Here is a 12,493-nt window from a genome sequence, read left to right as displayed (position 1 = left end):
GCAAACTTCATAGAATCACAGCACCCTCTGTAACAAAAAGCATTCTGTCTGAAACCCTGCTCCAGTGCTAGACTGACTAGCAATACAGCATTGTTATTCAGTGCACAACTAGGTGCTGGAGAGGATACAGAGTTCCCAGAGGTGGGCTACCAAGCTAGGAAAGGATTTGGAGCATGTTTCATATGAGGAATGGCTGAGGGATCTGGGGTTGTTCAGCCTGGAGAAAAGAAGGCTCAGGGGAGACCTTATTGCTCTTTACAACTACCTGAAAGGAAGCTGTAGCGAGGCAGGGGTGGGTTTGTTCTCCCTATTGACAAGGAACAGAACAAGAGGAAACAGCCTCAAGTTGCACCAGGGGAGGTTCAGGCTGGATCTGAGGAAGAATTTCTTTCCTGCAGGGGCTGTCAGGCATTGGAAGGGGCTGCCCAGGGAGGTGCTGGAGGTCATAAGTCCCTGGAGGGGTTTCAGAGCTGGGTGGGTGTTGCACTGAGGGCAATGGGCTGGTGGGTGATAGGGCTGGGACAGAGGCTGCACTCCATGAGTGCAGCTCTCTTCCAGCTGAAACCATTCTATGATTCTGTGACTAGCAAATAAATTACCATTTCACTTACACAGATTGCCATTCATGATCTTGCTGTAGTCCACTTGTCCTCTCATGGCACGGATTTTTTTCAGCTTTGTCTCCTGGGTTTCAACACGTTCTTTAAGTTTTTGAAGCTTTTCACTCTCCGAAACGGACTGTTGCTGACGCCGTTCTTGCTGCTTCAGGTAACGCAAACGCTGTTCCTGACAGAACAAGGGTTTAGACAAGGTTTTACCCATCACTATGATCAGTGGGTTTTCTTTCCAGAAATCAGAAAAAGTTGCATCTAGTTAAAACATGTATCAGTCCTCCTAGAAAAACTTCTAACGTTGATAAATCTCTTTTAGATTCAAGATCTTTCAGACCAAACAGCAAATTTACATGTGTGCAAATACAACCCTGAGCAATCCAACGCTTCTGTGAAGCTTCCTCTGACATTTGCTTTCTGATACCAGGTAACACTTTTCCTGCTGTTGCAAAATGAACTTCAAACAGCTTTTGCCCAGTTTCCCAAAGCAGACAAAGTATGTCCAACAGAACATTTTTAACAAGCTGACCTACTGCAAGATAATAATCCAGTTCTAACGGTTCTTCTGTTCTTCAACAGAAATGTTTCTTTTACTACATTAATTTCATCAAGAAAGAAACATTTATAGGTTGACTCCTAGGTACTCCAAGCATCCAATGGCTACTGTTAAACTTAAAACATCAAAACCATTAAACCCAGTCCCCATTCTGAAAACATACCTTGATTCTTACATTTCAGAGACTTTGGAAAAGTAATACAGGTATATTTATGAAAAGAGCATGTTCTCATCTCACACCACTATGGAGGGAATGAGCTACTAAAGATGAGCATATAGTCAAGTCTATATCACAGATCATGAAGTGAGCCTCAAAAAAAAGAGACAATAACATCTAGCAATACTTTTATAAAGCCACATGACTTGGCTTGACAAAGGTTATCAGAGTATCATTTACATTGAAATGTGTATTGCCTAGGCTAATAGTAACTTGGAAACAACAGATGTCTCAAGCTCTTTCTTGAGCTTATCTAGAATGAATTAGTGATTTTCTGTGTCCATGAAACTTAAGGCTTGTGTATGCTGGAGGAAATCTGTATTGATTATGATCTGTATATAATTATTACCTTAGCAACCAACATCTGCTGTTGATTTTCAATCTGCTGCTGCTGTCGGGCAGCCATATCTTGAAGTTCAGAAAGAGTGAGCTCAACACGTGGATTCCCAACCTGCAGAACACAATACAGATCAACACATTACAGTATCATTTTAAGTGTTTTGGTGACAGAAGCTTAATCCCCACTCCTCAGAGGAAGGCTAAAGCCTCCTCCCCAGTCCTCAGAGGAAGAATACTGATGGACACTTATGAAACAGTAAGGAATCTCAGAGCAGAGAAAGAGGACACAGACCACATACATATCAGGGACAGAGAAAGCAAGAAGTGGAGAAGCTGATGAAAGAGGAAAACACTAATCACAGAATGGTAAAACAAGACAAAAAAGCCCTTACATTATGTTCAGAACTGGTACACAGTATTGCTATGGCACTTGTGATAACACACATGTGAGCAGGTATTTCAAGCAGTATTGGAATCTGAAACTTCTTTCCTTTCCTTTCCTACTATTTCAGTGTTAACTGCCTTGGCAGATTTAACTGGTGGTTAGCATTATTTATCTAGCACAGGACAAGACCACGTGAGATCTCTTAGATAAAGGCTGTCACTAAACTCACATCCAAAGACTGAAATTTCCTGGCAGATGGGAGCACTTAAAACAGGAATCTGTGAAAAATAGTCTACACAAAGTGAAGCAAAATAACTGTTGATCCCCTCTGGGTAAGTGGTTATTACTAAGCAAACTTTGAATGAAAAGACAAGCTATTTAGTGGGGCTTTATCACTCCTGAGTTTCAAAATCAACAAAGAATTTACAAGATTGGGTTAGAGGCAAATACTGAGAATTAATTAAAATCTATATAATGCTGTAACTGTACAGGACCAAATGTTATGTGTTTTTAAACAAGAATGTGTTGTTTCCATATATTCATAGTTCTATCAACAAATACCATTTAAATATATACATTAAATTACTTCAATTCTACCACATTTTTTACTATGCAAGAAAAAGTGCAGTTTAACAAGACAAATTCTAGACGCTGACACTTGCCAAATACCTGCTTTGTCGTTTGTTTAACCACAACTTGAGAATGTACACAGAAAGAAAAATACCAGCCTTTGAAAAACTGTGCTGGAAAGCTGGAAAGTTCAGAATAGCCCAACGTCTATTTCAAGTCAATTTTTTGGATCAATGTAAAAACTGAACTACTCATAGAATCAACAGAATGATCGGGTTAGAAGGGACCTTTAGAGATCATCTAATCCAACCCCCTGCAGAAGCAGGGTCACCTAGCCCAGGTCACATAGGAACACGTCCAGGCGGGTCTTGAAGCCCTCCAAGGAAGGAGCCTCCACACCCCCTCTGGGCAGCCTGTGCCAGGGCTCCCTCACTGAAACACTGAAAGAGTTTTTTCATATGTTTAAGTGGAACTTTTTGTGTTCCAGCTTCATCCCATCACCCCTTGTCCTGTTACTATCTACTATAGAAAAAAGGGATGTCCCAACCTCCTGACACCCACCCTTTAGATATTTATAAATGTTAGTAAGATCCCCCCTCAGTCTCCTCTTCTCCAGACTAAACAGCCCCAGATCCCGCAGCCTTTCCTCGTATGAAAGATGCTCCAGTGCCCTGATCATCTTGGTGTCCCTGCACTGGCCTCTCTCCAGCAGTTCCCTGTCCCTCTGGAGCTGAGGAGCCCAGAACTGGACACAGAACTCCAGATGAGTCCTCACCAGGGCAGAGCAGTGGGGGAGAAGAACCTCCCTTGACCTGCTGCCCACACTCTTCTTGATGCCCCCAGGCTGCCATTGGCTTCCTGGCCACGAGGGCACGTTGCTGGCTCATATTTAGTTTATTATCAATCAGGACTCCTAGGTCTCTCCCTGCAGAGCTGCTCTTCAGCAGTTTGACCCCCAGCCTGTCCTGGTGCGTGGGGTTGTTCCTTCTCAGATGCAGGACTCTGCACTTATCCTTGTTGAACCTCATGAGGTTCCTCTCTGCCCAACTCTCCAGCCGGTCGAGATCCCGCTGAATGGCAGCACAGCCTCTGGGGAATCAGCCCCTGCTCCCAGTTTGGTGCCAGCAGGGAACTTGCTGAGGGTACACCCTGTCCCCTCCTCCAGGTATAATAATTCAGTAAACAATGTAGTATTTTCACCAAACTACGTGACTACACTATTAGCAAACCCAATGACAATTACATCACTTCCTATTCCAAACACAGTCAATACTGGTGAAAAAGAAAACAGAATTATATGGTTTGATATCCTGACAAATAAAACCTTGTTTCAAATGAATGTTGACAATATGGATGTGGTCTAAATATTTTAGAGACATTAAAAAAATAAAGGAAGGGAAAAAACAAAACAAACCTAAAAAGAAGCTCCCCAAGCACATCCCTACTCCAGTCAATCAAGCATCAGACTGTGGATCTGACTGAAGCCAGTCCCAGAGGAAAGCTGATTTAGCTGCTCTGCTTTTCTGGACCCAGCCTACTGACTTCCAATGGAGTCCTGCAGCAACACAGCCCCTGCAAAACTTCAACTTCCCTCTAAGAAAAGTAAAATTCTCCTCTGACATCTTGTTGATACTGAAATACCTCAGCCACTTTGAATGGCACGTTTCATACCACTATATCAAAGTCCTACTCCAGCCAATGCATAACACAGAACTGTTACTTTAAGCTTTGGTCAGGAAGGGAAGACAACATCTAGTTTAAAACAATTAATTTCCCCTTTTTCTTTTGGCTACCCAAACTCCAATTAATATTTGAAGTTTCTGCATACAATGAGGTAAGATATGCAGTCACTAAAATGAGACAGATTTGGGACAGTGATTTTGAAAGCTGCAGCATCTGAGACACATCATATAGACACATTGAACTAACATTTTTAGAGAGAGTTCCTGTCCCTCTTTGAGCATTTCCTACTCAATAAATTATGATGCAGAATTATAATTCTTACTAGATACTACATGTGAAACTTCCCTTCCTAGTCATCAATAATAAAAGCTATCCATAGCAATCATTTAAAACTATCTATCTATATATATATATATATTTGCAGTTTTATAATGGAACTAGAACAAAGGTAGAATCCACTGAAAAACACTAATTTTCTATTTCATCACTTTGCTAGTGAACATAGTAATTAAAAGAAAAAATAATAGAACTTAGTAGTGTGTACTTCTTTTACTAGCATGACTTATGACAAACAAGAGTCCTTCCCAATAGTCTTTAAGGTAAAATAACTTGTGGTCACCAGCTAATAAAAAGACAGACATTTTATTATTAATTACAGACTGAAAGGCATTAATTGTGTAAGAAGGTAAAGAAGCTTTTCCAAGCATCATCTATGAACCAGAATGTCCTCACTTGAGATGAGAAAATAACATTGAAAAACCAAATGCTGCTCCCAGAACATGTTCAGGCTCTGCTGACTTCCTCTGGTATGACCTTCCACCAGAAAAAACCACTAAACCTCTGTATCTGCTTCTGCTGGACTCTGGTAGTTCCTAACCAGGGCTCAGGATGGCCAGAAGGCTTTCCTCTGGATCACTGATTTTGAAAGTTAAAAAGGTGAGGGGGTGAGTTGATAGTATTGTCTCAATACACAAATGCCCTGTTTCAAAAAGATACAAATGGCTTCAGACTATACAAAGCCTTCCCAATGCTCCCCTTCTTTCTGCTTGGATCATCTGTTTAAGTTAAAAACTGATAGCTCATTCTATTTCCAGTAGTAATTTTCAGTATACCACTGTCCAAGAAAGAGAAATGCTTTCTTCTGCTATGAATCCTCCTTAAAAATATATCTAGATTCAGAAACTGCCACCTGAATAAGGGTTGTGTATTATTGAAAGTAAAAACTCCATTTCACTAAGTAAAAGACAAAAACTGGTTTATAAAAATACCACAAACAAAACCCCTCAGTTTGATCAAAACCTCAGAATTTGTACTGCTTTCAATAAGCACATTTGAAAGTCTATCTTATAATGCCTGTATTATTTTGTATGATGTAAAATATGGAAGATTAATTATAAGATGAACAGAAACATTAGCTTCTCCTTGAAGAAGCTATTAGCTACTGTCATATGTTCCACTCACAAAGTGTAATGTCTAAAAGGTTTAGACATGGCAAAGCACAAGAACACGGGAAACAATGATAATTAACCATTTCAATGTAAATGCAATATGAGAAATCTCTTCATATCAACCTCACTGAATATGAATAAATGTCCCTTTCACTTAAAGTAACTACAGTGTACTTAGGAAAGGAAAGAAGAGGCAGATGAGGAAATAGAAGTTTTAAACCTGTAGCTTCACTCGCAGTTTGTTCTTTTTCATCCACATGACAGAAGCTGTAAACAGAGAATTCCTCTTCGACACCAAATCAATTCTTTTTCAGACTGTTGCTGATTTCAGGTCTCCAAAATAGGGCAGCATCATTTTTGAAGCAGAATGAAAAACACTGTCTCTTTCTCTTGCTGAGATCTAGTTGAATCAGTTCATTTAGAGCATTTTGTATCAGTTGAGTCTGCTTGTAATAATCTGTATACAAACACCACCACTGAAAGAAATCTGTCTCAGATCTTCAGAACCTCAGGTTAAGGAAGGCAAAGACAGTGCTGCCTTTTCTCAGTTCTCTAACGAGGTTGTTGGTTTCTCAGACTCTTTAAGTTTGTCATGTTCAGAGTAGTTATTAACAACTTTATCCATGATGTCACTCACCTCTCATAACTAAGACAAGCCTATCACATTTAAGGTCCAGATCTCCTTTCTCCCGCAGCACGAGGAAACTACCTCCTACAGACCTGCCTTCTCTGAAGGAGGTATTAAGAAGTCACTACAAATACCTACTCCTCCAGATTCCACAGATGCATTTGCTACGTGGTGATACATCAAAGCAGACAGTTTTGCTGAACTCTGAATTTCTTTTCATTGATTCACAGAAGCATTTACACATAGAGATGATCTCCTAAATGAAATGCCATAGGGCAAACACAGCATTATTAGGCACTGAGGAAGTATTTTATCTCAGACACACACGAGTCCTTTATACCTATGTTCTCTGATTTCTTAATATTGTCAAGAATCTTGAAAACAAAAGTATTTATTTTGTTTAGCATGCACTCTAAAAGGTCATGATGGGAGACAGAATGTGTAATGAACAGGAGTTTCATCTTCTGACATTGCCCTCCTACTGCAGGCTAATATTTTACCATTTGATGATTAATATTTTTGAGACAGGTGAGATGAATGGCATAGCAGTAATTAAATAGCTTGGAACCCATTTACAAGCAGCCTCAAAACAAGTCATACCTTAGACATTTAATTAAGAAAAGGAACCTCCTTTAATATTTAATTCTACACATCAGTCTTGTCACTGTGAAAATTCATCTTCTTCTTCCTCCATCCTTTCTTTCTGCCCTCATGGTATGCTGTTCTATCACCACCAGGTCCCCAGTCTACATGCTTCTGAGCTATTATGAAATTGTTTACTCATTGGCAACCCACATCAGTAAATGAAAAATTGCACCTGAACTTGAAATATTTCTTAGACAAGCAGAATGTCCTGTAGTCAAAACTTGTAAGCAAGAGAGACTGATTCCAGGGGTTTTAGCCTTTACTGCCATCAGAAAACTATCTTATAAAGGAATATGAGTACATCAATATTAAAATAAGACCCCCACGAGACTGACCTGCTGAGATAAGATTCTTTTTTAACAAGATAATAATTAGGATGTGGTTTGTTTTTATGGATTTCTTTGCCTTCATGTCTATGTCATGAAGACATTTATTTTGGATCATATTCTAAGTTTGCACTAGAAAATACTTTCAAAATAATAATGAAACACATACCAAACCTACACCTGAGATTTCTGATTTCAAAATTAGGATCTTTAGAGGAAAATAACAAATGTTCAAAAGTTTTATAGGCAACCAAGATGACTTGTAATCTCACATTCAGGTTTAGCAACACCTAGCCACTCAAAGAGCTGGTGTAAAGCATAATGTAATGAACTCATTGAAAAATAAAACCAGGCAGTGCAAGAATTTACCAATCATTTCCTGCACTCTATCATTTCCTGCACTCTATCTCTTCAGATCTTTTTCTAGGTTTGCAAAAGCCACCATGTCATTAAATTCCCTTATCTATTCCCTTCATTTTTAAGATAGGTGTTCACACCCATCTCCCACACAATTCTTCCTCAGTTCCCTTACCAACACCCTGCACTAGAAAGTGCAGGTTAAAGTTACCTCAAGCCTTCTGAAACTGGCCAAACTCCACTTTCTCCTATGCATATTCTTGTATAATGAATCACGGACAATGAACTCTCTCTCATTTGTTTTCTACTCTTCTTCTTTGCCTACCACTCAGCTCTGTTGCCTCTATCCTTACTCCCTCATTTACTACTCCTCTGTTGGCACTTTGGTCCACCCTTCTTCTCTCGTCACAGGGATGATTGTGAGGTTAAACCATTAATTGCCAAGGTCTAACATAACCTAGCTAAAATGTAATCAACCAGCATGCAGAAGTGGGAAAGACTTCCTAGCTTCTGGCTCAGGGTCCAGAATGGCTGGTCCTGGCCATCAATAGGGCTAGCCAGAAAAGTTTTTTCTGCTTGTATCCCATTACTTGCAACCACCTATTCATTATACAAAGAAGCCAATACAGAGCAGTTGTTAAGATAATAGAAGATACATCCCACCTGCAACCCAGCTACACTATTTGTTCTTACATGGGCTGCCATTCTAAAATTGTGGAACACACAAGGCATGATTTTGCCAAATGACCTTTCTAGCTAAAAAAAGAGAGGGGGCAAAAGAGAAAGGGAAGAGAGAGGGGAAAGGGAAAGAAAAGCCTTCTCTGCAGTCCTCCATATCCCTCCTCCCAGACACATCTGTGACAGTAAAGGTAACCATATGCTCAGTCAAAATAAATGTGAAAGAAAACTCTCATTATCAAGGTTGGGAAAACACTAGCATATCAAAGGCTTGATATAGTGAGGTAGGGACACACAACAGTCCCATAAAAACAACCCCCCAGTCCTCCCAATATGCACAGACTGAGGACAGGATCAGTACTAAATTGGAGGCAGAAACTGCTACAGCAAGGGAGAGAGAAATCAAAGCAGCAACTCCTTTGGGCTCACTATTTAAAGAATTTAGTCTGCTGTGTGGGATTCATTAATGAGGCACACAACTTTGCCATGGCAAAGACAGAACATCATCTTCACCAGCCTAATGGGGAAGGACAGTAAAGGCCACAAAGGTATTGCAAGCTGCTCCTGAGAAGGCTTGAAATGCTTTCATACAAATAAGAAGTAAATAGTTTGCTTTTACTGCACATACTGAAAGATTCCATTTTCCACAATCTATAGCAGCTTTAAGTTGCTGTTCCTTCCTAGGTCAAAGGAGGGAACACAAAACTTACCTCCAGACTGCAAATTTACCTTTGTGGAGCTGTCAAACCCCAGAAATATATATTAGCTATATGACAAAACTGACAGGTCTGGGACGAGGTACACAAGTATGTGGACAAAGGAAGCAAAGTACATTACATAAAGGAGTAACTGCTAGAACAAAGCAGACTAACAACCATAAAATGAATGCAGGTAGGTCATTGTGCTCCCTAGCCAGTGATTTCCAGACTGGGATCAGGGCTCTGACAATACTCAGCCTCCAGAAACCAAGGCGCTCTCAGTGCAATGGACCATCCCTGCATTTTCTTCCTCTGTGCTTCATTTACAGCAAAGAAAGAGCTACAGCTCTGGCTGTACAACTATCAAATTACCAGAATAGGAAAGAAACAAACAGCAAATGAGTTCCCAATGCTCCCAAGCTAGCCTGGACACAGGCAGCAGAAGCCCGCCAGTCACAGAACATTTCTGTAAGCTTTATTCAAAATAACATTGTTTTGGAGATACTTTAACTAGCACAGTTGGCAACAAAGCCTTAGGCTGCTGGTAAGAACAGGCAGCACATGCTTCGGGTACTTGTTTTCAGCACAATAGTGATGGAGAAAACAAAAGATAACAGGAGTTTATGATACCTGTTCTGTATCAAATTGGTCTGACACGAAATGTAAGTGGCCTCCTTGTGCTGAAGACTGTGAGAGAACACAGAATGACCAGAATCTGCTGAAGATTATTGATTCTGACCTCCTTACATTTCTGAAACACATTGACTCTATGTATCATCCAATTTAAGAATCCTAACAGCTTTTGACCATCAAATTGCCATGCAGAATGGAGACGACTTGAAAATACAGCATAACTCAGCCATAAAAAAGTAAAAAGACAAAATAAACCCAGATATTTTCTTTTAACTAAACCTGAGGTTTTGCTGATCTCGACATGGATGACATTATTTCCAGTTTAATGGCTTTATCCACAGCTCTGCCTTGCATTTTTTTTAATTGGGTCAGAAATATGCCCATAGCAGAAATCCATTTTAAAGAATCCAATGCCAATAGCACATGCCTTTTATAGCTTAATGGAAATGAAAAAGATAATTAAACCTAGAAAAGGCAACCAGACTATTGGGAATTAAAGGAAAATATACCTAGTACATGCTGCCTCCTGACAGTCAAATAATCTTGAAATTAACATTACAAACAGAAGGTGGTAACTTTTCTCAGAGACTTAGCATTAAAATATTGTGTATTTATTTGCACAAGTAAAATAAACAGTTTCTTAGAATAAACATCCTTCAACTGTATCACATTTCACTGAAAAAAAATCTCACATTATCTATAATCTCACATTATCTATATTTGCTAAAAACATCTCTTTACTACTTTGTTACTAATTTCTCCACCTTGCCCAAGCTACTAAGTCTCTCTATATAAAAAACCATTTAAAGTCTATTCAGCATAAGCTACAGACTCCAGATTTCTTGTTTTCCCATATTGCTTTCCTAGAAATCTCACCAGTGAGGCTGTCCTCTGTTTTGCACAGAACAGCTAAGAAAAGGCAGGACTCAATACAAATCAAAACATGAAAACACATAAATCAGAAATGGATTTAAGTACATATTGATGATCGTTTGGCACATATGAAATAACTGCTTATAAATAGCTTCTACAATATAGGAAAGTAGTATCTGGAACCTGTTTATTTAAAACATTAGTTTCTTCCTTGAGACACTTTCCAACAGCCATAGCATGTTTACATTCATTTCAGTGTCAGCTAAAATACCCAGTAGCTGATTTGAATAAAAGTATCAACCTCATACTCCTAACAAAAGTAAGTTATGCTAAAGTTACCTTGGAAATTATGCATTCTTATAGAGATAACACATCAGTTATACAGAAATTCAGATCTATTTACAATATCCATCCATTTACTCAGAGTGATTTTTGAGTAATCTACATGTCACAATGCCTGTTGAAAACACACAGCCCGAATGCCTTTAAAAACAGTCTTGGAATTGTGTTTTTCTGGGTCTTTTAGAAAAGCAACATCTTAATCTGACAGGGTAGGGTAAGTAGGGTTAAGATGCACTTACTAGTCTGAATAACATCAAATGTGTGCTGATTCTTTCCTTCAGTATTTTTTCCCCAAGATGAAGTTTTTCTGTGGTGATCTATTATTGCTTCTATGAGAACAGTACCATAAAAGATTCCCAAAGCACAAAAGTATCAAAAGTAATTTATTTTGCAATAATAGAAAGAGACACTGTGAAACTTCATGTATGACCTAAACCCTAAGCTGTTAAAAGCAGAAAGTTGCCCATGACATTTTGAAGCAACGAGCCTTTGGTAAGATCTTTAAAAAACTTAAGAATGACAGCAACTGCATCTAACAAAATCTGGTTAACTAAGGATTTCAATCCAGAGGTAAGGCGTTACAAAACACAAACTGATCTGCATTCAGCTCCCGTGACCATGAAACACACAATTATTTAAACAGAAGTGCAAAAGCTACACAACATTTCAATAACACTTTCACTAAAGTGTAAAACTAATGAAATTTGAAAAGGAGTTCATTACCTGTTCGCTATTTTCCCATGTAATTGTAAAAGAGCACATCTTTATTTTGCAGCACTGCCCATCGGCTGTAAACATTTGCGTTGCTTCAACATGCTTCAACTCCATGTTTCTGTTATTTTCTGTCTACCCTAATTGTTTAACTGTCTGCTGGGAACATGTCAAATGAACCACTGTACGTATTTAAGGAGCTTCTGCACGGCTCAGTGCAGGCAATAGGAGGTAGGATATTGTTTTTGATCTTATTCCATATGAAATACAGGTTTCCTCAAATTCTTTATCAATATGAAAAGCTGTCTGTCTACATTCATCAACAATCAGCTAACGGAAAAGGCTACTGGATTTTGCCAGCAGTAAAAGACCTAATCACTGCAAGATCAAGCCAGCTGTCAACTGCAATCAGCTTGATTCATTGCACTTTTCATATTCAATGGAAAATGTTAAGCAATACATGGTTCTTTCACAATTATCCGGTTAAAGTGAGAATGTAAGAATACAGACAACTTAGCTTTAAAACCACAGGGATTATTTGTTCCATTTATATTTTTGTGGCATTACCAACTCAGTGCAAACATTGAATACCAAAAAGGATCAAGAAAAATCAATACTTTTTGTACTTTTACTGTTTAAAGTGACAGAAAAGCACACTACCTGAAATATAACAAAAACTTTCTTTAGTATCAGAGACTGGCTAAGGTAAAAGGAAGAACAGATACCACAATCTTATGCAAATAACCTTCCCAGGGTTTGATATATATTTTTCCCTCCTACTTCAGCTTTTTCT

The 12,493-nt window shown here is 38.9% G+C and overlaps 1 protein-coding gene across 7 annotated transcripts in view; it reads right to left on the bottom strand.

Moving 5' to 3' along the window:
- PPP1R13B (protein phosphatase 1 regulatory subunit 13B) overlaps positions 1-12,493 on the bottom strand; it is a 70,535-nt gene that overhangs the window by 17,382 nt on the left and 40,660 nt on the right. For all 7 annotated transcript variants that reach the window (XM_061998899.1, XM_061998901.1, XM_061998900.1 and 4 more), the window contains exons 5-6: positions 1,734-1,835; positions 612-786 (exon numbers count right to left, since the gene is read on the bottom strand). In XM_061998899.1, the coding sequence (XP_061854883.1) occupies positions 612-786; positions 1,734-1,835 (277 nt within the window). The remainder of the gene's footprint in view (positions 1-611; positions 787-1,733; positions 1,836-12,493) is intronic.

The sequence above is a fragment of the Colius striatus genome, chromosome 6 (assembly GCF_028858725.1).
Source record: "Colius striatus isolate bColStr4 chromosome 6, bColStr4.1.hap1, whole genome shotgun sequence".
In the NCBI taxonomy this organism is placed as follows: domain Eukaryota; kingdom Metazoa; phylum Chordata; class Aves; order Coliiformes; family Coliidae; genus Colius; species Colius striatus.
The sequence above is the reverse complement of the archived record's forward strand: the minus strand, read 5'-3'. Positions and strand labels throughout refer to the sequence as shown.